Source organism: Macaca fascicularis, chromosome 1 (genome assembly GCF_037993035.2).
Source record: "Macaca fascicularis isolate 582-1 chromosome 1, T2T-MFA8v1.1".
Taxonomy (NCBI): Eukaryota; Metazoa; Chordata; class Mammalia; order Primates; family Cercopithecidae; genus Macaca; species Macaca fascicularis.
In genome coordinates this window covers 227,002,227-227,028,160 of record NC_088375.1, presented here as the reverse complement: position 1 = coordinate 227,028,160, position 25,934 = coordinate 227,002,227, and the positions used below count along the sequence as shown (strand labels likewise).

The 25,934-nt window shown below is 46.3% G+C and overlaps 1 protein-coding gene and 1 long non-coding RNA gene across 3 annotated transcripts; one reads left to right on the top strand and one right to left on the bottom strand.

The window, feature by feature from the left end:
* Positions 1-2,197: 2,197 nt before the first annotated feature.
* Positions 2,198-7,874, bottom strand: UTS2 (urotensin 2). Its single transcript, XM_005544893.5, has 5 exons — positions 7,641-7,874; positions 7,235-7,257; positions 5,140-5,253; positions 4,227-4,270; positions 2,198-2,466 (listed from the first exon to the last, which is right to left on the bottom strand). Exons 1-5 carry the CDS (start codon positions 7,763-7,765, stop codon positions 2,350-2,352), a joined length of 423 nt encoding a protein of 140 aa, XP_005544950.2. The 5' UTR covers positions 7,766-7,874; the 3' UTR covers positions 2,198-2,349.
* LOC141408946 (uncharacterized) lies at positions 4,540-25,360 on the top strand. Of its 2 annotated transcripts, XR_012426709.1 has the most exons (3): positions 4,541-5,504; positions 5,617-5,828; positions 24,199-25,360. It is a non-coding gene; the product is annotated as an uncharacterized lncRNA (long non-coding RNA). The 2 variants fall into 2 exon arrangements; XR_012426707.1 differs by lacking the exon at positions 24,199-25,360 and having other exon boundaries at positions 4,540-5,504; positions 5,617-7,474.
* The last annotated feature ends 574 nt before the right edge of the window (positions 25,361-25,934 follow it).

Below are 25,934 nucleotides of genomic sequence, written 5' to 3'. Positions count from 1 at the left end.
TCAGATTTTGTAGGGTGAACCTGTGTACAAGATCTGACTGTGTAACTGGTGGCAACAAAATCTAGAAATTAAAATAGGGAACAAAATCCTGAAGCCAACAGAGCTTTTTAAAGCTTACACCTTTCAGACCATTTGCACCTTTCTTTTCTGTAACAAAAATCATAATAACGAGCAGGAAGAAAAATGGCTCAGTATACTTTGCGTGTATACTACTCTGACAGGTGCTGGTCTAAGTGCTTGGCATGAATTATTTAATCCTCACAACTGCCCTGTGAAATAAGCATTGTTATTGTCCTCATTTTACAGAGAAATAAACTAAGGCAGGGGGAGTCAAGAACTGGGTCAGAGACTCATAGCTGGTGTGCACTGGGAGTAGGAATCTGACCCTAGAAACCTGATGGCAGAGCCCCAGTCTATATGAATCATCACCTGATATCACTAATATGAGTAGGGATTTCAGAATTCAACAGTGGAATTCCGCTTTTAAGTTCTCTCTGATACAGAACAGTTTTATGGTGTCAACTTTCTGTGCCAGGGAACTAGTACTGATTTAATTTCAACACTGAGAGACATGCCACAGTATTATCATAGCTATCCCCAATGTTAGCATGTTTCTGAGCTTGTGCATTCATTGCAGTTTAAAACATCTCTCCCTTAGATTTGTTATTCGTGTGTGTGGTTTTTTTTGTTTGTTTGTTTTTTAGAGTCTCGCTCTGTCGTCAGGTTGGAGGGCAGTGGTGCAATCTCGGCTCACTGCAAGCTCCGCCTCCCAGATTCACGCCATTCTCCTGCCTCAGCCTCCAGAGTAGCTGGGACTACAGGGCACGTGCCACCACAACCGGCTAATTTTTTTTGTATTTTTAGTAGAGACGGGGTTTCACCGTGTCAGCCAGGATGGTCTCAATCTCCTGACCTTGTGATCCGCCTGCCTCGGCCTCCCAAAGTGCTGGGATTACAGGCGTGAGCTACCACGCCCGGCCAAGTTCTTGATGTCTTTAGGGTAAACTCTCTGAGACCGGTACTCTCTAGGAGACTTGTGATGGTCAGTGAAAAGATTGACACAGTTGCGTGTTGCTGTTTGGTTGATGCAGACCCCTCTGGAATGTGGTGGGATGTCAGAGCTCAATGAGAGAAACGAGTTTCTCATAAACGTCCAAGCCTCCCCTAAACCTGGTTCTGTGTGAGACCCACACAGAACTCTCAGGAGTTCACACTGTATCTTCTATACATATATAAACCACATTTATACAGATGTATTCACGGAATAGAAGTCGGTACTTACACAGTTTTTAAAAATTTGTAAGCCAGGCTCTTCCACAATCTTAAATCTTGCCTCAGCTTTCTTCTCTCTATAAGAGACATCAAGGTGCTTTTCCCAGTATGAGAAACTGTGATCCTTGAGCTCACAGAAACTGAGATTATACAAGTTTCAATGTTAAAAGATTAAAATCGTCAAGTGTTAGGACTTTGGTCAGCCGAGAGAAAGGATCTCAGCGCATGAGCTTCCCCCACGAACTTCAGAAACCAACGAGCATCAGACGCTTCCGCCCTTCATCTCAGACACCCGTAACTTTGAGATTTTTCCACGCTAAGATACTGGTTTCTTTTTATTTTATTTTGTTTTATTTTTATTTATTTTATTTTGTTTATTGTATTTTTTATGTTCTAGACAGTCTTCCTCTGTTGCCCAGGCTGGAGTGCAGTGGTGCGATCTCCGCTCACTGCAAGCTCCGCCCCAAAGGTTCAAGCGATTCTCGTGCCTCAGCCTCCTGAGTTGGGACTACAGGCACCCGCCACCATGCCCAGCTAATTTTTGTACCTTTGGTAGAGACAGGGTTTCATCATGTTGCCCAGGATGATCTCAAACTCCTGGTCTCAAGTGATCCACCCACTTCAGCTTCCCAAAGGGCTAGGATTACAGGCTTGAGCTACTGTGCCTGGCCATGATTTATTTTTTAAGTAATATGTTGTCTTTTTTAAGGGTCAAGAGGCCATCATAGCTAAGATAATATAGTTTATTTAAATGATTTGTCATTAAACAAGTTTAACTTTCGTGACTTTTTCTTAATGTTTGCTTCTGTTCATTCATTAGCTTTGCTTCTGAATTTTCAAAGAATTCTCTAAGAGCAAATGGAAGAAAAGAATAATTATAAATTTTCAGGACACGTTTATAGGGAAAATAACCACTCATGATATGTGCAAAACATAGAGGATTTATTTTCCAGGTAATAATGAACAGGGTGTAGTTTGCCTAGTTTTTCTCCACACTGTTTTCAAATCAAGCATTGTATTATTTTTTGTGTTTTAAGATGGGTGTTTCTGAGCTGACTAATAGATGCTCATTTCACTTCAGACACAGTATTTCCAGAAGCAATCAGGAGTCTCACGTTTCTTATATGGTTTCCTGATTCTGGCCAAAAGATGACTCAGTAAAATGTCAGGATCTTGTCCAGAGAAATCCTGAAACTGAAACAATCCAAACAAAAAAACAGATAAGTTACCAATGAATGAAGAGTCCTATAAGAAAAAGGAATCTTGAGTCAAGACATTGGACTTCTTAAAAGTATTTGTGTTTTTCCCTGGATTGTAATTGTAACAAGAGTGTCCCAGGCCCAGTGGGGCTCCTGTGCCCACCTCCCCACCTCTAATGAGTGTCCTTCCAGTCTGTTCAGCTCAGTGATTGTCCTGAATTTTCCTAAACCCTCATTGACTGACTTCTATTTAAATCATGTCAGTTGCTAGGCGGGTGGCTCACGCCTGTAATCCTAGCACTTGAGGAGGCTGAGGCGGGCAGATCACTTGAGCCCAGGAGTTTGAGACCAGCCTGGGAAACATGGTGAAACGCCATCTCTACAAAAATTAGCTGAGTATGGTAGCAGGCTCATGTAGTCCCAGCTACTCTCGGGAGGCTGAGGCATTAGAAGTGCTTGAACCTGGGAGGTGGATGTTGCAGTGAGCCGAGATCACGCCACTGCACTCCAGCCTGGGTAACAGAGTGAGACCCTCTCTCAAAAAATAAATAAAAAGTAACATATTCTATGCATTTATTGTCTTCTGTGTATTGTATGTATTGTGTGTATTGTATTGTGTTGTATTGTGTTGTATTTTTTTTTTTTTTTTTTTTTGAGACGGAGTCTCGCTCTGTTCCCTGGGCTGGAGTGAAGTGGTGCAGTCTTTCACTGCAACCTCCACCTCCTGGGTTCAAGTGATCCTCCTGCACCAGCCTCCCGAGTAGCTGGGATTACAGGTGCACGCCACCACACCCGGCTAAGTTTTGTATTTTTTGTAGAGACAGGGTTTCGCTATGTTGCCCAGGCTGGTCTTGAACTCCTGGTCTCAAGCGATCCGCCTACCTCGATCTCCCACAGTGCTGGGATGACAGACTCGTGAGCCACCACGCCCAGCCTCCTGCACATGGTTCATGTCAATGTCTGGAGCATGGCCTTCTTCCACTAGGTGTTACCTTGCAGTGCCCGTCACACTTTCCCATGCCTGTGAATCACCTGGGGATCTTGTTAAGATGCAGATTTTGCTTCCACAGGTCCTAGGTGGGCCTAAAATTCTGCATCCCTCACTCGCTTCCAGGCGCTCCCAGTGCTGCTGGCAGTGGGCCGCATGTTAGATAGCGAATGAGAGCACAAGTGGATGCCAGGCTTGAGAGCAGGGACCTCACCTATTTTTTTCATTCTTTCACAACTTACTTGATTTACCCAAAACAGGCACTGGGTAGGTTCCTGTTGCATTCAGATCTTATATCAATCACAATTCGGAAAAATTAATGCTTTGAAATAATGCTGGCCTATTATTATTATTATTTTGATATGAAGTCTCACTCTTATCCTCCAGGCTGGAATGTGATGGCACTATCTCGGCTCACTGCAACCTCTGCCTCCCAGGTTCAAGCGATTCTCCTGCCTCAGCCTCCCAAGTAGCTGGGATTACAGGCGCCACCAAGCCCAGCTAATTTCTGTATTTTTAGTAGAGACGGGGTTTCACCATGTTGACCAGGCTAGTCTCGAACTTCTGACCTCAGGTGGTCCGCCCGCCTCAGCCTCCCAAAGTGCTGGTATCACAGGCGTGAGCCACCGCGCCTGGCCATGCTGGCCAGTTATTTTAAGGTGTGGTTTCCACCAAGAACACTTCTCTAGTTCATGAATTCAGAGTCCTGTAAAATCAGTACAGAATGTTCGCCTTTTTAAACCTAAGTCATGAATAGAGTCACTTACCTTTCTCAAATTTCCTCTTGGGTTAAAAATGTTGGTACTCGAGTCTGAAAAACAGTTTTGAAGCCAGTTCATCAGCTCTGTTGTTTCTCTTGTATGCTTGTTTTAAAATATACAAAATAATATTACTAAATTGTGTCTAGTTTCTGGTCTTTTTCCACATTGCAGCAACCTTTTCTTGAATGCAGACAGGCACTCCTGTTCTTATCCGGAGTTCACAAAAGTCATTGCATTGTCCTCAGTAACTTAACAGTGCAGTGGCTTATCAAACATACAACAAAAGGACTGTATTAAACAATGCCTACTAAAAGGCTCAATTTTTTTTTTTTTTTTTTTTTTTTGAGACAGATTACAGGCGCGAGCCACTGCGCCCAGCAAAAGGCTCAATTTTGTTTCCAGAACTTCTTAAGCATTTGTGTCCATGCTTGGAGGAATGTGGCCATAGGGGAATAAGCTGACATTTGATTAATGACTTTCTGTGTGACTCAAGGAGCATTTTACTTGCCTTGACTCACTGACTCTTCACAAGTTACCTTCTGAGGTGGAAACTTAATCATTCCTGATTATAGATTAAGAAACTGGAGTACAGAAAGATTAAGGTTTCAGTAAGTGGGAAACTAGGATTTTAAATTGCACTCACTGGAAACTGGAATAATTACCACCAACCCCTACCCCCCAAAAATAAAAGTCCACACAGAAAGACAAAATGCTGAGGTACCAAAGAGCACGGTGCATGCAAGGAGCTGCTGGGGAAAAGAAGGTTGCACAGGCCGGGAGGGGAGAGTATCGGTAATTACTTATTTTATATAGTTCATCTTTATATTCCAAAATAGGGCTCTACCTCTTCTAGATGAGGACAGACGGTAAGTTCAGTAGCAATTAAATCAGACATGCTATAAACATGAGAAGCATTTACCTGCTTTCCTGAGACTATCCCCTCTTTCTGCACCCAGCAGCATCTCTGGCAGTATCTGCAGAAGAGAAGCTCTTTCTAGCTCCTCCGAAGTTAACGGCGCATCTTCATGAGGTGCTACAGAGTAAAAACAGACAACAATTCAGTTCATCCAGGTGGTTATGTCTGTTCCTCGTGTCTTTGGAGAGTACCAGAGACAGGGAGATGAACACTAGAAAAACGTCCAACGCTAAGTTCACGACGTGTCATCAGTGGTGTTCTAAAAGAGGCGGAAATGCTACCAGCCCATGTGCCAGCCGGCAGAACGGGAAGCCGGGAGACGTGGATCTGACGCCCGCATGATGCGCCAAGCCCCTCGATTGCCTTGAGTAAGAGCTGAGGGCTGAGCCACAGCCTCTCTCAAAACCATTTTGGTTCAAAACGTCTGACTCTCCCTCATTTCTGCTTAACTACTGCTGCCTACTGCCTTTTTGCTTTTAGATATTTGGGCGGTGAAATTGGAGAGGAAAAAGAAGATTGTTTACGACCTTCCTGTAAAGCCAGTAGGATGGTATCACCTCTTCTCTTACTGAACTTCAGGATTTCAATACAATTATTATACTTAGAATCGTCTTCAAACTCATCAGTAAGGAACTTGATTGTGGCGCTTCCTATGTGAAATGTGGTCGACCAGATGGCATATAGAATGCATGGTAAGTGTGCTTAAGGTATGTGGAAAGGGCACTCCGGAGTGTGCTGAACGAAGTGCGTGTGAGGCGTGGTAAATGCAGACCTGCTGCTGTGTTGCGATTCGAGGCTGTGGGAGTCAGGGTGGGAGGCCATGTGTGGCACCGGCATGCCGCAGGCTTACAAATAGCTGCAACCTTGATTGGAGGACAGTGAGCAGATCATCATAAAGGCATCTGAGCACATTCACAGCACTTCTGAAGACTGTTAATAAAAATCTATAAAATTTGATCATCTATAAATGCTGACAGGAAAGCTCATTTCTGGAGAAATCAATGAGAACAAATTCTGAGATAAGCTGCCACTTGTTTCGAATTTGTGTGAGATGCTACACTCATTTCAGCTAAGTTTCTTAAATTATTTGTAAAGTTTTTAAGATGACAGTAGTAACTGAGTATTTCCTTTTTTTATTTCATCTTGAGATGTGTGCTGTTTCTTTGTAAAGAGAGATTCAGTAAAGTTAATGCCTGTGTTTAACTGTTAAGAGGACAGTCAGTGATCATCTCAGTGACTCGGGAAGTTGGTTGACAGTGCCTGATGACAGTGCTTGACGATCATCAGAAAGCTGCTCGGGATGAACTTTTAGAGACTAGAAACTATAAAATCCTTGGCTTAGAAGAGGATTTTTTTTTTCTTTATTTAAAAAACGCCTAGAAGTACTCAAGATTAAAGATAAGATTAAATCTAGTTAAGTTTTTGATGGAACCTAATCCCCAAGCATTAGCCTTCTCATTTCTTAAACTAAATGGAAAGATAATGGCAAAATGAGAACTTACCTGACTGATATGTATTTCTTTAACTCAACTTAGACTTAAACTGAATTAACATAAATCAAAAGGAAATGATCAATACACTCGGAAGGCTGTGAACTCCCTAGCTCCCCAGTTTGTCATTTAAAAACATTTTAGTAAACATTTTTGTTTCATAGAACACATATCAGATTTTTTAAACATAAGGTGAAACAAATAAACCCGTTATTAATCTATAATTAGAACAACCAGTGCTACATTCAACCAGTTTGTTTAAAGTAAAAACTAAAAGTAATGATGTTTTAAATTTCGTGCAATTTTTAAAATTGGAAAAAAATATATATCGCCCAAAACAAGAGTTTCAACTACAGAGGTAACATGAAACAAGCAATTCTCCTCTTCTCCTTTTACATTGTAGAGAGAGAGAAAAAAAAAACCTGTATCCATTACTACATCTAAAATGTGCTGTAAGGATCCTTTAATGTTCTTTTCAAAGCTGGGACTATTGATAGAACAAGACTCAAGACTCCTTTGAACAGGAATCCCATTCTTATCTCTAATATTGAATTTAAGACTGGTAAAGGCTCTTTCAAGACTAACATAAGGGAAAAAAAAAATCTTACCTGAGAGTTGAAGGGATACTTCCCCGGAGTCAAGGAGAGGAAGAGAGAAGAGAGGATTTAAGAATCCTATGAAAAGCAAACAGCAGGAGGCCAGCTTATACATGATTGCTACCAGACGGACGTCTTCCTTCTTGGCTTCTGTTGTAGAGAGCTTTCAACTCGCTCCTTCTCATTCTGCTCACTGATTATATATATGATCCTATGACCTCACATCATCCTCTCCAAAAAAAAAAAATAAAATGAGTTTATTGGCTACAGAGGCTAAAAGGCAATCACTTTGCATTGATGTCATTTTTCAAGGTAACAAGTCATAGACAATAAATTAACTGTCTTGTTGCCTAGTATACAAAGTAGGTATTATATGAAGAACAGTGAGTTTATAAATCTGGCAAAAGAGCTAACTTACAGCAATAAATCATGAATTAAAGAAAGGATTGGATATGAGTTGAAGTGGCCAAAGCAAAGAGACATGGATTTATGAGTCCGAGCAGAAGTGACGCAGAGCATAAGATGAAATACGTTGGGATCCATTTTTTAATCTTTCATGGGTGAGTAGATGAGTTGTCATGGTGTGTTTGGGGCTGCCATCCCTGAAGAATGACAGTCTGTGGATTAAAACTTAAAACCAGCTATTTCCTTTAAAACAGTGAAAAGTTAAAATACATAGCAAACATTGCTCAAGGCTCAAGACAATTGTGTACGTACACATGGCCTCATGTGAAGCCGCAAGCACTTGAGTCTTCAGAGAAAGGAAATAACTTCATAAAGTTGATGATTATTCAGCGAGGAGGGAGGAAGGACTTACACCAGAAAACTCGCTGATAAACATTTCCAAGATGTGCCCTCTCCTCCCAGCTGTACTCTGCCCAGGCTGGTCCAAGCCCGGACGGGTGGAAAGGTCTCCTGACCGGTGTCCTGAAGTCTGCCTTCGGGCCTGCCACAGGCTCAGCACAGCAGAGGGATGCCAGGGGCATCTGTGTAAGTCCGATCATGGTAGTTCTTTGCTCAAAACTTTCTGTGGACCTAAACACAAAAGTTACAAAGATAGGCCAGGCACAGTGGCTCAAGCCTATAATTTCAGCACTTCGGGAGGCTGAGGCAGGAGGATCACTTGAGCTTAGAGTTCAAGACCAGGCTGGGCAGCATAAAGAAACACTGTCTCTACCAAAAATATAAAAATTAACCAGGTGTGGTAGTGCATGCCTGTATCACTTTAGTCTGGGAAGTTAGGCTGCAGTGAGCCAAGATCACCCCACTGCACTCCAGCCTGAGTGTCGGAGTGAGATCCTGTCTCAAAAAGAAAAAAGAAAAAAAAATGGTTACAACGCAATGATAGAACTACTAGGGGAAAAACACATGAACACCTTCACAACCTCAGGTTAGGCAAATATTTCTTAGACAAGACACAAATCACACAGGAAAAAATTGAGACAAAAAAAGTTTAAGAGATCTGTGTACCTCAGGGTGACTCTGATTAATAACAATGTACAGTTGAAGATTTCTAAAAATCAATTTTGTGTTTTCATCACAAAAAAATGCTAAGAATGTGAAGTAATACACAAGTGAATTTGCTTGATTCAGCCATTCCACAATGTATCGAAACATCATGATGGGCCAGGCCCAGTGGCTCACACCTGTAATCCCAGCACTTTGAGAGGCTGAGGCAGGTGGATCACCTGAGGTCAGGAGTTCAAGACCAGCCTGGCCAACATGGTGAAACGCCGTCTCTACTAAAAATACAGAAATTAGCCGGGCGTGGTGGCAGACCCCTGTAATCCCAGCTACTCGGGAGGCTGAGGCAGAAGAATTGCTTGACCCTGGAAGGCAGAGGTTGCAGTGAGCCGAGATCGCACCACTGCACTCCAGCCTGGGCAGCAAGAATGAAACTCCATCTACAAACAAACAAACAAACAAGTCATGCTGTATACCATAGATTCCATTTTTGTAAATCAATCAATAGATAAATGAACAAAATTGATAAACTGGACTTTATCAAAATTAGAAACGTTCGCTCAAGATACTGGTAAGAAAATGAAAAGGCTGAGCAGGGCACAGGTCACTGGAATCCCAGCATTCTGGGAGGCCGAGGCAGGCAGATCACCTGAGGCCAAGAGTTCGAGACCAGCCTGGCCAACATGGTGAAACCCCATCTCTACAGAAAATAAAAGAATTAGCCAGGCGTGGTGGCAAACACCTGTAGTCACAGCTAATCGGGAGGCTGAGGCAGGAGGATAGCTTGAACCTGGGAGGCGGAGGTTGCAGTGAGCTGAAATCATCCTGCTGTATTCCAGCCTGGGCGATAGAGTGTGACAAAAGGTTTGAAAAAGACTTCACAAGAGAAGATATGAAAGTAGCTGTAAGCACAGGAAAAAAAAATATCATTAGTCATCAGAGAAACACAGATTACCATCACAAGGTGCTGCTCCCACGCCCACCATTATGGCCGCCATTAGAAAGACTGACAATACCACGTGTCCTGGGGAAGATAGAGAGGCACCTGGGCTGCTTACACGTTGGATGGGAAGTGAGTGGTACAACCCCTGGGGAAAACATACACTAACTGTGCAGCCCAGAAATACCTCTTCTAGGTATATACCCAAGTCATTTGTACACAGATAAACCTTCATAGCAGCTTTATTCATAATAGTGAAAAGCTGGAAACAATCCAAATGTCCTTCAGCAGGTGCATGGGTAAAGCAGCTGTGCTATCTCACACAATGGAATTCTATACAGCAAAACAACGAAACTGTTCATAAACCCACATGGAAGCTACTCGGGAGGCTGAGGCAGGAGGATAGTTTGAACCTGGGAGGTGGAGGTTGCAGTGAGCTGAGATCATGCCATTCAAACAAAAGGTTTGAAAAGGACTTCAGGCTGGTCTTGAACTCCTGGCTTTAAGTGATCCACATGCCTCAGGCTCCCAAAGTGCTAGGATTACAGGTGTGAGCCACCATATCTGGCCATTATTATTATTATTATTATTTTGAGACAGGATCTCACTCTGTCACCCAGGCTCGAGTTCAGCGGCATGATCATGGTTCACTGCAGCCTTGACCTTCCAGGCTCAAGCAAATCTACCTTGGCCTTCCAAATAACTGGAACCACATGGATGAATCTCAGAGACTTTCTACCGAGCAAAATAAGCCAGGTCCAGAAGGGCATGTATTACATGATTCCATTTAAATGAAATTCTTCACAAGGAGCAACAGGAATTTCTAGCACCAAAGTTACCTGGGGCCTGGGATGGGAGATGGGGGAATGGATTACAGGGAGACAAGGGAACTTTTAGGGGTGATGAAAATGTTCTATATCTTGATCAAGGCAATGGTTATATGGATTTATACATTGGTCAAAACCCATCATTTAAAATGGGTGCATTTTACTGATGTAAAAAAATCTCCATTGCTACCTCATTTCATGTCTGACCTCTCCTAATACTACTTCTCCCCAGCATTCTCCACTCCAGCCATTCTCAACTCCTTGCTGCTTCATAAGCACAATTCTGCCACAGGGCCTTTGCACTGGCTGACCCGTCTGCCCGGAATGCACCTTCCCTGACAGGTGCATAGCTCTTCCCTCACCGTCATCAAGTGTTTGCCAGAATATTCCCTTTACATGAGGCCTTCCCAGGCCAACCCACCCCAATCTACTCTTGCCTTACTCTGAATTTTCCACATCACAGCTCCTTCTAGCACATTATTATTATTATTATCATTATCATTTTTTTTTTTTTGAGACAAAGTCTCACTCTGTTACCCAGGCTGGAGTGCAATGGTGCAGTCTCAGCTCACTGCAACCTCTGCCTCTTGGGTTCAAGCGATTCTCCTGCCTCAGCCTCCCAAGTACCCAGGATTACAGGCGCGTGCCACCACGCCCAGCTAATTTTTTGTATTCTTAGCAGAGATAAGGTTTCACCATGTTAGCCAGGCTGGTCCTGAACTTCTGGCCTTAAGTGATCCACCTTCCTCAGCATCCCAAAGTGCTGGGATTACAGGCGTGAGCCACCACATCGGGCCATTATTATTATTATTATTTTAAGACAAGATCTCACTCTGTCACCCAGGCTTGAGTTCAGTGGCATGATCATGGCTCACTGCAGCCTTGACCTCCCAGGCTCAAGCAATTCTACCTTGGCCTTCCAAATAGCTGGAACCACAGGCACATGCCACCATGGCCAGCTAACTTTTTTTCCTTTTTTTTTTTTTTTTTTTTTTTTTTACAGATGGGGTCTCACTGTATTGCCCAGGCTGGTCTCAAAATCTTGACCTCAAGCAATCCTCCTGTCTCAGCCTCAGCCTTCCAACCCTCTGGGATTGCAGGCACAAGCCACCATGTGTGGCTTTTTTATTTTTTATACAGACAGGGTCTTGCTATGTTGCCCAGGCTAGTCGCAAACTCCTAGGCTCAAGAGCTTCTCATGCCTCGGCCCCGTGAATTGCTGGGATTCCAGGTGTGAGCCTCTGCACCTGGCTGTCACACTATTTTATGTATTTATACTTTACAGTAGGCAGACTCCATAAATATTTGTTGAATCAGTGAGTGGGGCACCAGCCCTATGGGAGTCTCTGTTTAGGGGAAAGAACAGTGAACAAAATAAAAAGTTTCTACTCTCATGAACTTCCTGACTGGAGGCAATAGACAACAACATTAACATACGCTGTAGGAATAGTTTATTGCTATGAAGAGCAGTAACAGGGAGACAATACAGGGGCAGGTGGTCAGGGCAAGTGTGATTTCAGGGAGAGCCCTCGGGACGCCCTGGGAAAGGGGCATCTGAGCAGGAACCCAAAGGAACAGGGCAGCCATCCGTTCAGCAGTGAGTGGAGTGTGGAGCCTCCAGCGAGAGAAGTCGGGAAGCGTGGCCTCCGGGGAAGACGAACTGAAAGAAGATTCCTGTGAGGGCAAATAAAGCAAGTGAAGAGAGTCCCTGGGGGGGCCCTGCTGCTGACAGCTGGGGAACCTTCCTGAAGGCCCAGGCTGGCTGCGTAGGAGTGCCTGGAGGCCTCTGCAGGGGTGCTCAGGGCGAGTGCTCGCACACTGTCCTCTAAGATGGGAAGTGCTCAAATCACTTAAGACTCGTTAACTCTTTCGACAGATATTTCTCAGCACCCCCCGATCCCCAAGCAGGGTCGGACAGAGGACGGAACCTAGCGTCCAAGAGAAACCACTTCCGTTCAATTTAAGAAAACAGTTGGGCACGGTGGCCCACGCTTGTAAGCCCAGCACTTTGGGGGGCCGAGACAGGTGGATCACCTGAGGCCAGGCGCTTGAGACCAGCCTGGCCAACATGGTGAAACCCCATCTCTACTGAAAATACAAAAATTAGCCGGGAGTGGTGGTGCGCACCTGTAATCCCAGCTACTTGGGAGGCTGAAGCAGGAGAATCGCTTGAACCCAGGAGGCGGGGGTTGCAGTGAGCCGAGATCGCGCCACAGCACTCCAGCCTGGGCCACAAAGGAAGACTGTAGAAACGAAAAACAAAAAAGAAAGAAAGAAAGAAAAGAAAGAAAGAAAACGAAGCATGTTGGAAAGACACTGGATAGCTTCCAGAATCCCAGGAAAAGTGGAGGAGCAGGGCCCAGGATCCCACTGGCCTTCTGACCTCTGACCTTTGCCCTCAGCGACTTGACTCGCCCCTCTTCCCCCCTTCCTCTCCCTACTCACCCTTGCTCTCCCCACAATCCCCCATCTCTCCTGTAATTCAGCCTTTTGGCCTCAATGCCCAAAATAAGTGCATTAAGTGTCAAAATGTAATTTTAGTAATCATTAAAATAGTAACTAAAAGATTTTAAAAACTTGGAAAATATAATTAAAGAACTAGAATATCAGGTAGTTACTACTATGTTAAAAAAAAAAAAGATGAGCTTGTGGGCAAGCACTGGTGGTGTCATTTTACAGAATTGAAAATAAAGAGATTTTTTTTCTTTTCTTAAAATGTTTTGGTGGAGCATGGTGGCTCACGCCTGTAATCCTAGCACTTTGGGATGTTGAGGCAGGAAGATCGCCAAACCTAGGAGTTTGAGACAAGCCTAGGCAACACAGTGAGACCCTGTCTCTACAAAAAATACAAAACTTAGCCGGGAGCAATTGGGCACCTGTGGTCTGGGCCACCTGGGAGGCTGAGGTGGGAGGATCACCTAAGTCTGGGAGGTTGAGGCTGCAGTGAGCTGTGATCACACCATTGCATTCCAGCCTGGGCAACAGAGTGAGATCCAGTCTCAAGACAAAAGAAAAAAAAAGTTGTTTTACATTGTCGGTCTGTGTATTACATGTGCATGTTTATGCACATGCGTGTTTATATATGTGTAAAGCACTCATGAAGTCTCACCAAGAGGAAGCAGGGACTCAGGCCAAGAGACAGGGAGTCTTTGAAGACCTGTGAGGACCATTTCAAAATGAGGTGGGGGGTGAACTCCTGGGTTCCAAGGAAGAGGCTGTTTGCCAAGCTTTGTCATTCCCTGGTGACTCAGGGGGTACTTCTGACGGTTATTAGTGATGGTTTTACAGCATGGCCTAATTAAGTTACTCCTAAAGGCTTACGCTTAAAAGAAAATTAGCTTCTTTCCTTCAACAGACCATCAATGACAGTGTCACCTTGTCCCAGAAATGTACTGAGCACGTCACTCCACCCTAATGGCCCTTGCATTAAGCAGCATGGCTTCACATCTGTGCCAGGACGTACATGAACAACCACCACCCTGAGAGGTGGGATTCCTCTAATTAACTGCAAACAAAGTACATTCTGAAAAGAGAGGGGCATTTTCTGCGTGTCATAAAGAAGTAAGCCATTAATATTTGGGGTGGCTTTTGTCCATGGAGGACTCCTATCCGCTGGATAAGCGTGTCATAAAAATTACAAACCTCTTTTCCGTTTTTGTTTTGAAATTGATCTAAACTCCCTCTCCCTGCTGATACGTTTGCCCTTGTATAATATGATCATAACTTCTAGTAATTATTATTATTTTTTGACGTAGAGTCTCACTCTGTCGCCCAGGCTGGAGTGCAGTGGTACGATCTCAGCTCACTGCAACCACCACCTCCGGGGTTCAAGCGAGTCTCTATTCTCACGCCTCAGCCTCCCGAGTAGCTGGGATTATAGGTGTGCACCACCACACTCAGCTAATTTCTGTATCTTTAGTAGAGACAGGGCTTCACCATGTTCACCAGGCTGGTCTCAAACTCCCAGCCTCAAGTGATCCACTTGCCTCAGCCTCCCAAACTGATGGGATTACAGGTGTGAGCCACTGCGACCAGCTGGTCATAACTTCTGAATATGAGGTTACGTTGATTCTCTTCGGCTATGGGGATTCCATGAAGAGAAATTGATAGGAATTGACTTTGCCAAATATTTAAAGCCTATTCACTGATTGCCAAATAAATATCAGAATTTGGGGTGATCTGTGAGGAATATGTGTGTTCTTCGAATACTGCAATGTTTGTACCATTTTTATGCGCAGACTTGGGTCCAGAGAAGTTCAGGAAGCCTGAAACCAGGGCAGCTCATATTCAACTGACATTGGACTTCTGAACTTCCTGCAGACATCATCGGGGTCCATTCTTATTTGTATTAATGTAAAATCATAGGTTAGAGGCACTCAGATAGACTTTTAATTTATATTAAATTTTTTAATTTTTATTTATTTATTTTTTTGAGACAGAGTCTCGCTCTGTCACCCAGGCTGGAGTGCAGTGGCCGGATCTCAGCTCACTGCAAGCTCCGCCTCCCGGGTTTACGCCAGTCTCCTGCCTCAGCCTCCCAAGTAGCTGGGACTACAGGCGCCCGCCACCTCGCCCGGCTAGTTTTTTGTATTTTTTAGTAGAGACGGGGTTTCACCGTGTTAGCCAGGATGGTCTCAATCTCCTGACCTTGTGATCCGCCCGTCTCGGCCTCCCAAAGTGCTGGGATTACAGGCTTGAGCCACCGTGCCTGGCCAAATTTTTAATTTTATCTAATCTACATGAATTCTAGATTTCGTTTCTCGTCACCTATATTTCAGATAACCATTTGGCTTAAGCGACTACTGAATGCCTCATGTGTCAGCTGCAGCAATAACCCCTGGGGGTCACAGGCCCAGTGCTGGTCCCCTCAAGAGATAGTGGGGAGAATGGTGGGGGCTTCACAGGAGAGGTTCTTTTCCTGCAGAGGGTCAGCATAGGCTTGCAGGAAACGTGGAGAGGGCCTCGAAGCTAGCTGAGAGGAAGAGTCTCCAGGCAGACGGAACAGTGAGTGCAAAGGCCCTGGGGTCAGATGAGGGAACAGCCTGAGCCATGCACCCAGCATGTTTGCCAAGGACTAGACATAGCCAGATAAAACCAGAGATCAGTGGGGCTATGTCACGTGACCCTATTGAGGAATCTGGGATGTTGTTATTTAGTAGCAATGAGAAGCCTGGGCATGGTGGCTCATGCCTGTCATCTCAGCACTTTGAGAGGCCGTGGCGGGCACATCACTTGATCCCAGGAGTCCAGGACCAGTCTTGGCAGCATGGTAAAACCCTGTCTCTACAAAAAATATGAAAAATTAGCCAGGCACAGTTGTGTGCACCTGTAGTCCCAGCTACTCAGGAGGCTGAGGTGGGAGGATGGCCTGATCCCAGCAGTAGGAGGCTGCAGTGAGCCAAGATTGAACCACTGCATGCCAGCTTGGGTGACAGAGCGAGACCCTGTCTCTCTCTCTCTCTCTGTGAGTTTGTGTATATACATATATACACACACACACATATATATGTGTATATATACAGATATACAGATATATACATATACAGAGAGAGTATATATGTATGTGTGTATATATATACACAGAGAGAGAGGTGTGTGTGTGTATATATGTGTGTGTGTGTGTGTGTGTGTGTGTGGTGTCTGTGTATACATATATATATAGCAATGAGGAGACAAAAAGAGTGTTTGTTAAACAGTGAGTAACGTTATTCACTCACTCATTCAACAAACATTGAGCATGTGCCAGGGACTGTGTGGGGTACTAGGGATGTAGCAATGAACAAAACAGACAAAGCCTCACCGAGTTTGTGTTCAGTGTCAGGTGGTGATCAATGCCACAGAGAACTGAGTAGGTTCAGATGGGTGATGGGATGGAAGGGCTGTTTTCCTGGAGAGGGTCAGCATAGGCTTGCAGGAAACGTGGAGAGAGCCTCACAGCCAGCTGAGAGAAAGAGCCTCCAGGCAGACAGAGCCGCGAGTGCAAAGACCCTGGGGTGGGATTGTACTAGGCCTGTTTGAGGAACGGCCAGGAGGCCCGTGTGGTTCAGAGTGCTCAAGGGGAAGAAGGGTGGCAGTTGAGGCCAGAAAGATGCAGAAAGGCAGGTCACATAGGCTCTGGAAGCGACTGTAAGGAATTTCCGTTTTAAAATGAGATAGGAAGGGCTGGGCGCAGTGGCTCACGCCTTTAATCCCAGCATATTGGGAGGCCGAGACGGACAAATCACGAGGTCAGGAGATCGAGACCATCCTGGCTAACACGGTGAAACCCTGTCTCTACTAAAAAATACAAAACATTAGCCGGGCGAGGTGGCGGGCGCCTGTAGTCCCAGCTACTCGGGAGGCTGAGGCAGGAGAATGGCGTGAACCTGGGAGGCAGAGCTTGCAGTGAGCTGAGATCCGGCCACTGCACTCCAGCCTGGGCTACAGAGCGAGACTCCATCTCAAATAAATAAATAAATAAATAAAAATTTAAAAGTAAAATAAAATGAGATAGGAGGTCCATTTTGAAGAACAGTATGACACAATCTAAATTGTGTTTTATTTCTATTATTATTATTTTTCAAGACAGGGCCTTACTCTGTTGCCCAGGCTGGAGCACAGTGGTGCGATCACTAATCACTGCAGCCTCAAATGCCTGGGCTCAAGCCATCCTCCTGCCTCAGCCTCCCAAGGTGCTGGGATTACAGGCATAAGCCACCATGGTCAGGCCGAATTATGTTTAAAAGGCTCGCTCCAGGCTGGGCCTAGTGGCTTACACCTGTAATCCCAGCACTTTGGGAGGCCAAGGCAGAAAGATCACTTGAGATCAGGAGTTCGAGACCAGCCTGGCCAACACGGTGAAACCCTGTCTCACTAAAAATACAAAAAGTAGCTGGGCATGGTGGTGGACACCTGTAATCCCAGCTACTCGGGAGGCTGAGGCATGAGAATTGCTTGAACCCGGGAGGCAGAGGTTGCAGTGAGCCAAGATCGTGCTACTGCACTCTAGCCTGGGTGACAAAGCAAGGCCTTGTCTCAAAAAATAAATAAATAAATAAATAAATAAAAAGGCTCACTCCAGCCTTTGTGAAGGGGTCAGATCTCTGCATCTGCTTTGAAGGAAGAGGCGGCAGTACATGCAGGAGTGCTGGATATGAAAGAGGAACACCAAGGATGATCCCAAAGTTTTGGGCCTAAGAACCTGGCAAGGTGATGTTACCTGTAACCAAACTGTGCAATGAGTCTGGAATAGGTTGGAGGGGATCGTCAGTGATTTGGTTTGGAAGCGTTGGTTTGGGGTGCCTGTTTTAAACCCCTGCGAGAGAGGTCAGGAAGGCAGCTGAATGCTGGCAACTTTGACAGGAGCTGTTTTTGTGGCCTAGGGGGTTGAAAGTCTGGTTGGGGTGGGTTCAAGAAACAAAAGCGGGAGGAAGGCGGAAACCATGAGCACCAAGTCTTTTGCAGAGTCTTGCTGGAAAGGGGGCAGAGAAGAGGGCCGGCAGCTGGAAGACGCTCTGGTGTCACGAGAGAGATGGTTCAATAAAGGCGATCACGTAGCTGGGTCTTCTTGCAGTGGGCTTGACCCGATTTGCCTTTTGCACACAGTGTCCTCACAGCAGCCTCTGCAGCAGGCCCCAGGTCAATGCTAGTGAGTGGCAGAGCCGAGCCTGGCCCCAGGCAGCCAGGCTTGGTGCCTACCACTGCCCTGTCCCTCAGAAAACAGTCCCCTTTCCCTGGGACAAAAGGTGGAAGCGAGCAGGTCCCCAGGAATGGTTTGGCACAGCGTCTGGCAGGTGGCGTGGAGCGTGAAGAACATGTGAGGGCAAACTCTGTTCATATTTCTACTTTAGTGACAAGTAGGTTTTGGACTTCAGGATTCCCCGAGGTGCCGATGGCCAGAATACTGGTTTCTAATAAAAGACCTCTTTTTTTTTTTTTCTGAGATAGATTCTCACTCTGTTACCAGGCTAGAGTACAATGGCACAATCTCGGTTCACTGTAATCTCCCTGCCCTGGGTTCAAGCGATTCTCCTGCCTCAGCCTCCTGAGTAGCTGGGATGACAGGCGCCCGCCATCACGCCTGGCTAATTCTTGTATTTTTAGTAGAGATGGGATTTCACCATGTTGGCCAGGCTGGTCTTGAACTCCTGACCTCAGGTGATCCACCCACCTCGGCCTCCCAAAGTGCTGGGATTACAGGTGTGAGCCACCGCACCTTGCCTAAAAGACCTCTTTCTTCTGAGAAAAGCAAAGCCCTCACCATGGGCCTGCTGGGCCAGGCCTCTCCTCCTGCAGTTCTCCCACCACGTCTCCTGCATGCTCCTATATCTGGGCCTAAGTCCATTTACTGTTGCTGTAAAGAATACCAGAGGCTGGGTAAATTATTAGGTTGGTGCAAAATTAATTGCGATTTTTGCCATTACTTTCAACAGCAAAATCTGCAATTAATTTTGCAGCAACCTTAACATTAAGAAAAGAGGCTTATTTGGCTCACAGTTCTGCAGCTTGTACAGGAAGCATGGCGCTGGCATCTGCTTCTGTTGAGGGCACTGATGGCAGAAGGCAAGGGGGAGCTGGTGTGTGCAGAGACCACATAGCAGGACAGGAAGCAAGAGAGCGAGGGGAGGGGCCAGGCTCTCTCAACAACCAGTTATCTCAGGAACTAACAGAGCAAGAATTCACAGGCTGGTCGCGGTGGCTCAAGCCTGTAATCCCAGCACTTTGGGAGGCCGAGACAGGCGGATCACGAGGTCAGGAGATCGAGACCATCCTGGCTAACACGGTGAAACCCCGTCTCTACTAAAAAATACAAAAAACTAGCCGGGCGTGGTGACGGGCGCCTGTAGTCCCAGCTACTCGGGAGGCTGAGGCAGGAGAATGGCGTGAACCCGGGAGGCAGAGCTTGCAGTGAGCTGAGATCCGGCCACTGTACTCCAGCCTGGGTGCCAGAGCGAGACTCCGTCTCAAAAAAAAAAAAAAAAAAAAATTCACTGACCGCCCTGCACCCCAGGGAGGGCATTCATCTATTCATCAGGGTCCACCCCCATGACCCAAACACCTCCCACTGGAGCCACCTCCAACACTGAGGATCAATTTTCAATTTCCAAACTACAGCAGGACCTTTGCACCGGCTGTTCCCTCTGCTTGCAATGCTCTCCCTCCAATAGCTATGTGGGTACTGCGTTCACCTCCTTTTAGTCTCTCCTCAAATAAGTAGGCGATAACATTCCCAGTAAGGCCTACCCTGACAGCCATTATTTATTTTATTTTATTTATTTTAGACGAAGTTTTGCTCTTGTCACCCAGGCTGGAGTGCAATGGCTCAATCTCAGCTCACCGCAACCTCTGCCTCCTGGGTTCAAGTAATTCTCCTGTCTCAGCCTCCCGAGTAGCTGGGATTACAGGCATGCACCACCGCGCCTGGCTAATTTTTTATTTTTAGTAGAGACTGGGTTTCTCCATGTTGGTCAGACTGGTCTCAAACTCCCGACCTCAGGTGATCTGCCCGCCTTGGATTCCCAAAGCGCTGGGATTACAGGCGTGAGCCACCAAGCCCGTCTGACAGCCATTATTTAAAATTGCAGTCTGCCGTCTTTTACCCTTGTATTTCCTCTTACGCTGTCTATTTAGAATGTTCTCCCATCTCACTTACCACATTTTACTTTTTACTGTGTGTATCAGGGTTATCATGAAAGCAGGGAGCTCTGTCTGTTTTGCTCACTGATATATCCCATGTGCCTAGAACAGCGCCTGGCCTTGGTGGGCACTCAAATGGCATTTACTGAATGAATGAATTTTGGGAAATCCTTTTAGCCTGGTGCATGGGCTCTGTATTTATTTTTATCTTATTTTTATTTATTTTATTTAGTTTCCAGCCCAAATTTAATGTCTAGTTATCCATTGCTGCGTAAGAACCCCCCATCCCCACCAAAATATATTGACTTAAGACAACCACCATTTAATTGGTTCATGATTCTATCTGTGGGCGAGCAGTTGGGGCTGCTGTGGCCCGGGGTCACTCATGTGGCCCCAGTTGTCTAAGACGACCTGGCTCGCCCATCTGGAGGCTGGTGCCGGCTGGCAGTGGGGCCTCCCTCTCCACACGGCCTCATCCCCCAGGGGGTCTGCCTGGGAGAATTCACAAGGCATCTCAGGGCAGCAGGAGGGCAAGAGTGGAAGCGTCAGTGTGTCTCAAGGCACTTCCACTGCGTTCTCCAGGTCACAGCGAGGCCTCAGGCCAGCCTGGATTCAAGGGCTGGTGTGTGTGTTTGTGTAGGCTGCCATCACAAAGTACCACAGACAGCTCCCACAATGTAAAGTTAGTTCTGCAGCTCTGGACTTCACGCCAGCTTCAGAGTCATGTCCCTCGGCACCACCCACACCCATCCTAGGCCCTGCACTTTCTCCTCTGCTCATGGTGCTTTTGAGTCGTACAGAACTCAACCTCATCTCTGAGACGCAGCCAAGGGCTCCACTGAGCTTTCCCCCTCCTCCCTCCCAGGGAGGCTAAAGGAGGGAAGGCACTTACTGCAGGCTGGCCCGCCTCCTCCACCCAGGATAGAAGTTCAGGGCCAGCGTGTGATGCCAGTGCCAGTGCCACACTAGGGCTGTGACATGTCACCCCATTGAACCCCGCCATCATTCCATCCCCAGGGCCGACCACGGTACCGGGCCTGGAAAGGGCTCTATCACTGATGATCAAATTAAGTAAGTGTTTTTGTTTTTGTTTTTGTGTTTTGAGACAGAGTTTTGCTCTTGTTGCCCAGGCTGGAGAAGAGTGGCGCGACCTTGGCTCACTGCAATCTCCACCTCCTGAGTTCTAGCGATTTTCCTGCCTCAGTCTCCCAAGTAGCTTGGATTTCAGGCACGCGCCACCACACCCAGCTAATGTTTGTATTTTTAGTAGAGACGGGGATTCACCATGTTGGTCAGGTTGGTCTTGAACTCCTGACCTCAGGTGATCTGCCCACCTCGGCCTCCTAAAGTGCTGGGATTACAGGCGTGAGCCACTGCGTATGGCCGAAATTAAGTAAGTTTAAAACACATTATTGATTCTGTTTGCAAAAAAAGGGAGATGCGCAAAATAGGAAGAACTTAACACAATTAGATATTGCCTGGTATCGTGCACTGAACTGTGTTGGCCCAAAATTTATATGTCAAAGTCCTAAGCTGCAGTATTTCAGAATGTGACTCTATTTGGAAAGAGGGCCTATAAGGACATCATTAATATAAAAATGGGGTCAGCCGGGCGTGGTGGTTCACACCTGTAATCCCAGCACTTTGGGAGGCCAAGGTGGGTGGATCACGAGGTCAGGAGATCGAGACCATCCTGGTTAACATGCTGAAACCCTCTCTTTACTAAAAAAAAAAAATACAAAAAAAACTAGCCAGGCGAGGTGGCGGGCGCCTGTAGTCCCAGCTACTCGGGAGACTGAGGCAGGAGAATGGCATGAATTCGGGAGGTTGAGCTTGCAGTGAGCCGAGATTGCGCCACTGCACTTCAGCCTGGGTGACAGCGAGACTCCGTCTCAAAAAAAAAAAAAAAAAAGATAAAAATGGGGTCAATCAGGTGGCCCTTCATCCAATAGGCCTGGTGTCCTCATAGGAAAAGGAGATTTGGTCACACAGAGTCACATCAGACACACATGCACACGGAGAAAGGATCATGTGAAGACACGGGGAAAAGACAAACATCTACAAGCCAAGAAGAGAGGCCTCAGGGAAGCCGCTCCTGCTGACACGCTGATCTTGAAAAAATAAATCTGAAGGCCAGGCGCAGTGGCTCACGCCTGTAATCGCAGCACTTCGGGAGGCTTAGGCGAGTGAATCCCTTGAGGTCAGGAGTTCGAGACCAGCCTGGCCAACATGGTGAAACTCTGTCTCTACTAAAAATAGAAAAATTATCCAGGCCTGGTGGCGGGAACCTGTAGTCCCAGCTACTTGGGAGGCTGAGGCGGGAGAATCGCTTGAACCCGGGAGGTGGAGGCTGCAGTGAGGTGAGATCGTGCCATTGCCCTCCAGCCTGGCCGACAGAGCAAGACTCCGTCTCAAAAATAAATAAATAAATAAACCTGAGAAAGTAAGTCTCTGTTGTTTAAGCTCCCCAAGTCTGTGGTATTTTGTTACAGTAGCCCAAGCGTACTCACACAGCTGGTTGCAATGAAGATGTATTAAATCAGACCAAGAAAAAAAATTAGAAGAGGATTAGCACAAAATAGCTCACACTTTCAAAATGTTGCTTCTCTCCCTGCGCAATAGCTTCTACATCCTGAACACGAATGCGTAGTTCTGCCAGCACATCCACAAAAAAAGGCTGTCTTCTGCTTTTCTGTGCTCTGACAATTTTGTTAATGAGAGTGTCTTGCCGGGTTAGCCTTCTCCTAATGCATGTTCCTTTCCACTTTCACGGCAGAGTCTCTACGATAACGCCTGTACTGATTTATTGCAAATAGGGTGACGGCTTTCTTGTGGGTACATGTTCATCCAACCCAGAGATAAGGCCTCATCCAGTTGCAGGAGGATGAGCTTGGGTTTTAGAATCCTAATTTTTGCTTCAGACTCACAGGAGGCAATTTTATATTCTACCAACATCTATTGAGGCAATCTGCAAGCACTCGGCCCTGTGGGGTAGCAGGGAGTGTGGACATCAGGGAACTGACTTGTCAAGGGTACCCCCTGGGGTCTGTGGGGGCAGTGAGGGCCAGCCAGCAGACACACCCACCACAGTCCACAAGCCTGTCTTCACCCGTGAGGGCCAGAAGGCCCACATCACTGTCGCCCTGTGTGGCAGTGAGCAAACAACCTAGGTGGCCTTGGCATGTTCTCTATCAGTGGGATAATGATGATGGTATCAATATTTATGCAGGTGTCCCAGGGCTCTGTGCATTCTGGGGGCAGTGCCATGGTCTAAATATATCCTCCAAATTCATACATTGAAGCCCTAGTTCCCAGTGAGATGGTATTTGCAGGTGAGACTGTTGGGAGGTGATTGGAGGTAGATCAGATCATAAGGGTGGGGCCCCCATAATGGAATTAGTGCCCTTATAAAAACAGGAAGAGACAAGAGAGCTCTCCCTGCCTTGTGAGGACACAGGAAGAAAGAAGGCCACCATCTGAAAAACAGACACCAAATCTGACGGTACCTTGATCTTAGACTTTGCAGCCTCCAAAACTGTGAAAAATGCATGTCTGTTGTTTAAGCTCCCACTCTATGGTATTCTGTAATAGCAGCCCTGACAGACTAAGGCAGGCAGCACATGCCCAGTGTCTCTAGGAAAGAGGTACGGAACTGCAGCAACACCCCTTTTCAGATGACAGAGGCTGCCCAAGGTGGAGAGGCCTGCCAAGGTCCTGCAGCTGACCTTGATGGGCCTGCAGTGGGAACCCAGGTCTGGCAGGACTGTAGGTTCCTTTCACTGTATTTGACATCCCCTCAAATGACCTTGACCATCTGGGAAGGTGGGAGGTGTGTGACTGAGCCCTTTCACAGGCAGCCCCCAGTGGCTGGGGTACCGCCACTGTGGAGGTGCCCAAGAGAAGCAATTGTGTGAGGTTGGACCACATGGCTCTGCCCATGCCTCCCCAAAATAGGGGTGAGCACATGCGGAAAGGGCTGCATTCCTAGTGATGAGAGTGCTATTCCACAGGCCGAGGTTTTCATAACATACTTTGAAAAACAGGCCTTGAAAATACTGCCTTTCTAGGGGACCATGTGGGCAGCCACAGACAGGCTGAGGCTTAACTTCCAGGCATCATTTTTCTTGCAGAAATGTCCGTCACCATCCTGGTGACCTAGAAGGCTACTGCACAAAGAAGAATGGGCTGCCAAGGAGCGACGTTCCGGGTCTGGATCTAGTCCAGCGCGGGCTGTGTCATGCACCTGAGTGATGGCCAGCGGAGAGGAAGGCTGACGTGGAAATAAATATCCGCTCCGTTTATTGATCTGATTCATCCAATTACCTAGGAGGTTCGATTGAGAGAGGTCCAAGGAAATGACTCAAATGTCACCTGAATGATGCCTGAAAGGCTTCAGCCAGCATTTTTCTCCTATCACTGTTTTCAGAGGAGACTTTTAGTTACCAAGAATATTAATTGCTGCTGAGAGCCGGGTGTGAAGTTAAATGGAAATGAAAGCCCCCAACAGCTGTGCTCCGTGTGATGGCTCGGCGGGGAGAATGGATGCTGAGCTGAACTGGGCCAGCTGGCTCATTTTACTTGACAGTTTTCATTTCTATTTCTTCTCTTTAACTCATAAATAATGGAACATCGCTGTTACGTGCTGAGTTGTGTCCCCCCAAAACTCACATGTTGAAGGTCTAACCCCTGGCACCTTCGAAGGTGGCTGTATTTGGAGACGAGCTCCTCAAATAGGCAAGTAAATTAAGGGAGGCCCTGGTCCATTAGGATTGGTGTCCTTATGGAGAGGGGATGAGGACACAGACACACAGAGGGACGACCGTGTGAGGACACAGGGAGAAGAAGGCGTCTACAAGCCAAGCTCAAGAGAGGCCTTGTCGGGTGGAACCAGCCCTGTCAACACCTTGATCTTGGACTTCCAGCCTCCAGGACTGCAAAAATGTCATTTCTGTCGTTGAAGCCTCTCAGTCGGTTTGTTTGTTATGGTAGCCCCAGCAAACTAAGACACTACCCTTGACACCTCTATTCCATTTCCAATCTGATCACCAAACTGAGTAAATTCTGCGTAGCGCATCCAAGGACCTAACAATTCACCGAGGAATTTGATTTTTCAGGTGAGAAAACTTTCTTGTCCACTGAAACAGTAGCTAAGCTTTGGTTTCCAAAGTTCTCCTTACGGTCATTCAAGGCCTTTTGCTTACCAGAGTCCTCCAGTGTAGAGATAGAGGGAGAGAATCTCACCTCAAGTTTCTAAAAACAAAGGATATTAAACTATTGTTTCTGCTCAAATAATTTGATCTTTATTACTTTTCCATTGTCAACGTTCTCTAGACAAAGATCACCAGGAGCACACTTATAGCCACACAAAATTGAGTTTTTTTACTCATTTCGTGAAACCAAAAACCACAGGTAACCATGAGGAGGTCTCAGTAATATCGAAAAGGACTTAAAGTGTCTGCGCTTGAGCTGGGTGATTCCGGGGAGGATCCAGGATGCTGTCAGGAAGAAGGGGGTGATTCTGTGCTTGGCTATCTTAATAATTGTCACCTAAAAGGCTAAAAGAGCCATGTGAGGCTAAGGCCACTGTTGGCAGAAAAGCAGCTATCACTGACATCAGCCAGGATAGGTGATGAGGGATCATCTTTTTGTTTCAATGTTCTTGCTTTGATCTGAGCAGACAAAATCGCAGGCAGAGTGGTCTTGTCTTCTTGATCTGGTGCCATCATGCGTGCTCTTGTCTGAGTTGATGTTCTTGAAATCCTCGCTGTTGAGTGGGACACAAGGGCAGCTGTGAGGGTCAGCCCTGCTCTCTTCCCACTCCTCTGTGTACTTATCAGTTACGTAACACAACGTGCTCTCTCTATGG

Bases quoted from the DNA above. Each gene is read 5' to 3' on its own strand.
- UTS2 (XM_005544893.5), bottom strand. From the start codon at position 7,765: ATGGATCCCAACGTATTTCATCTTATGCTCTGCGTCACTTCTGCTCGG. The intron at 7,258-7,640 runs GTAAGTTAGCTC...CCTTGACTCCGG, and splicing joins TTAATTCATGATTTATTGCT to GGAAGTATCCCTTCAACTCT. The intron at 4,271-5,139 runs GTAAATGCTTCT...ACTGTTTTTCAG, and splicing joins GGATAGTCTCAGGAAAGCAG to ACTCGAGTACCAACATTTTT.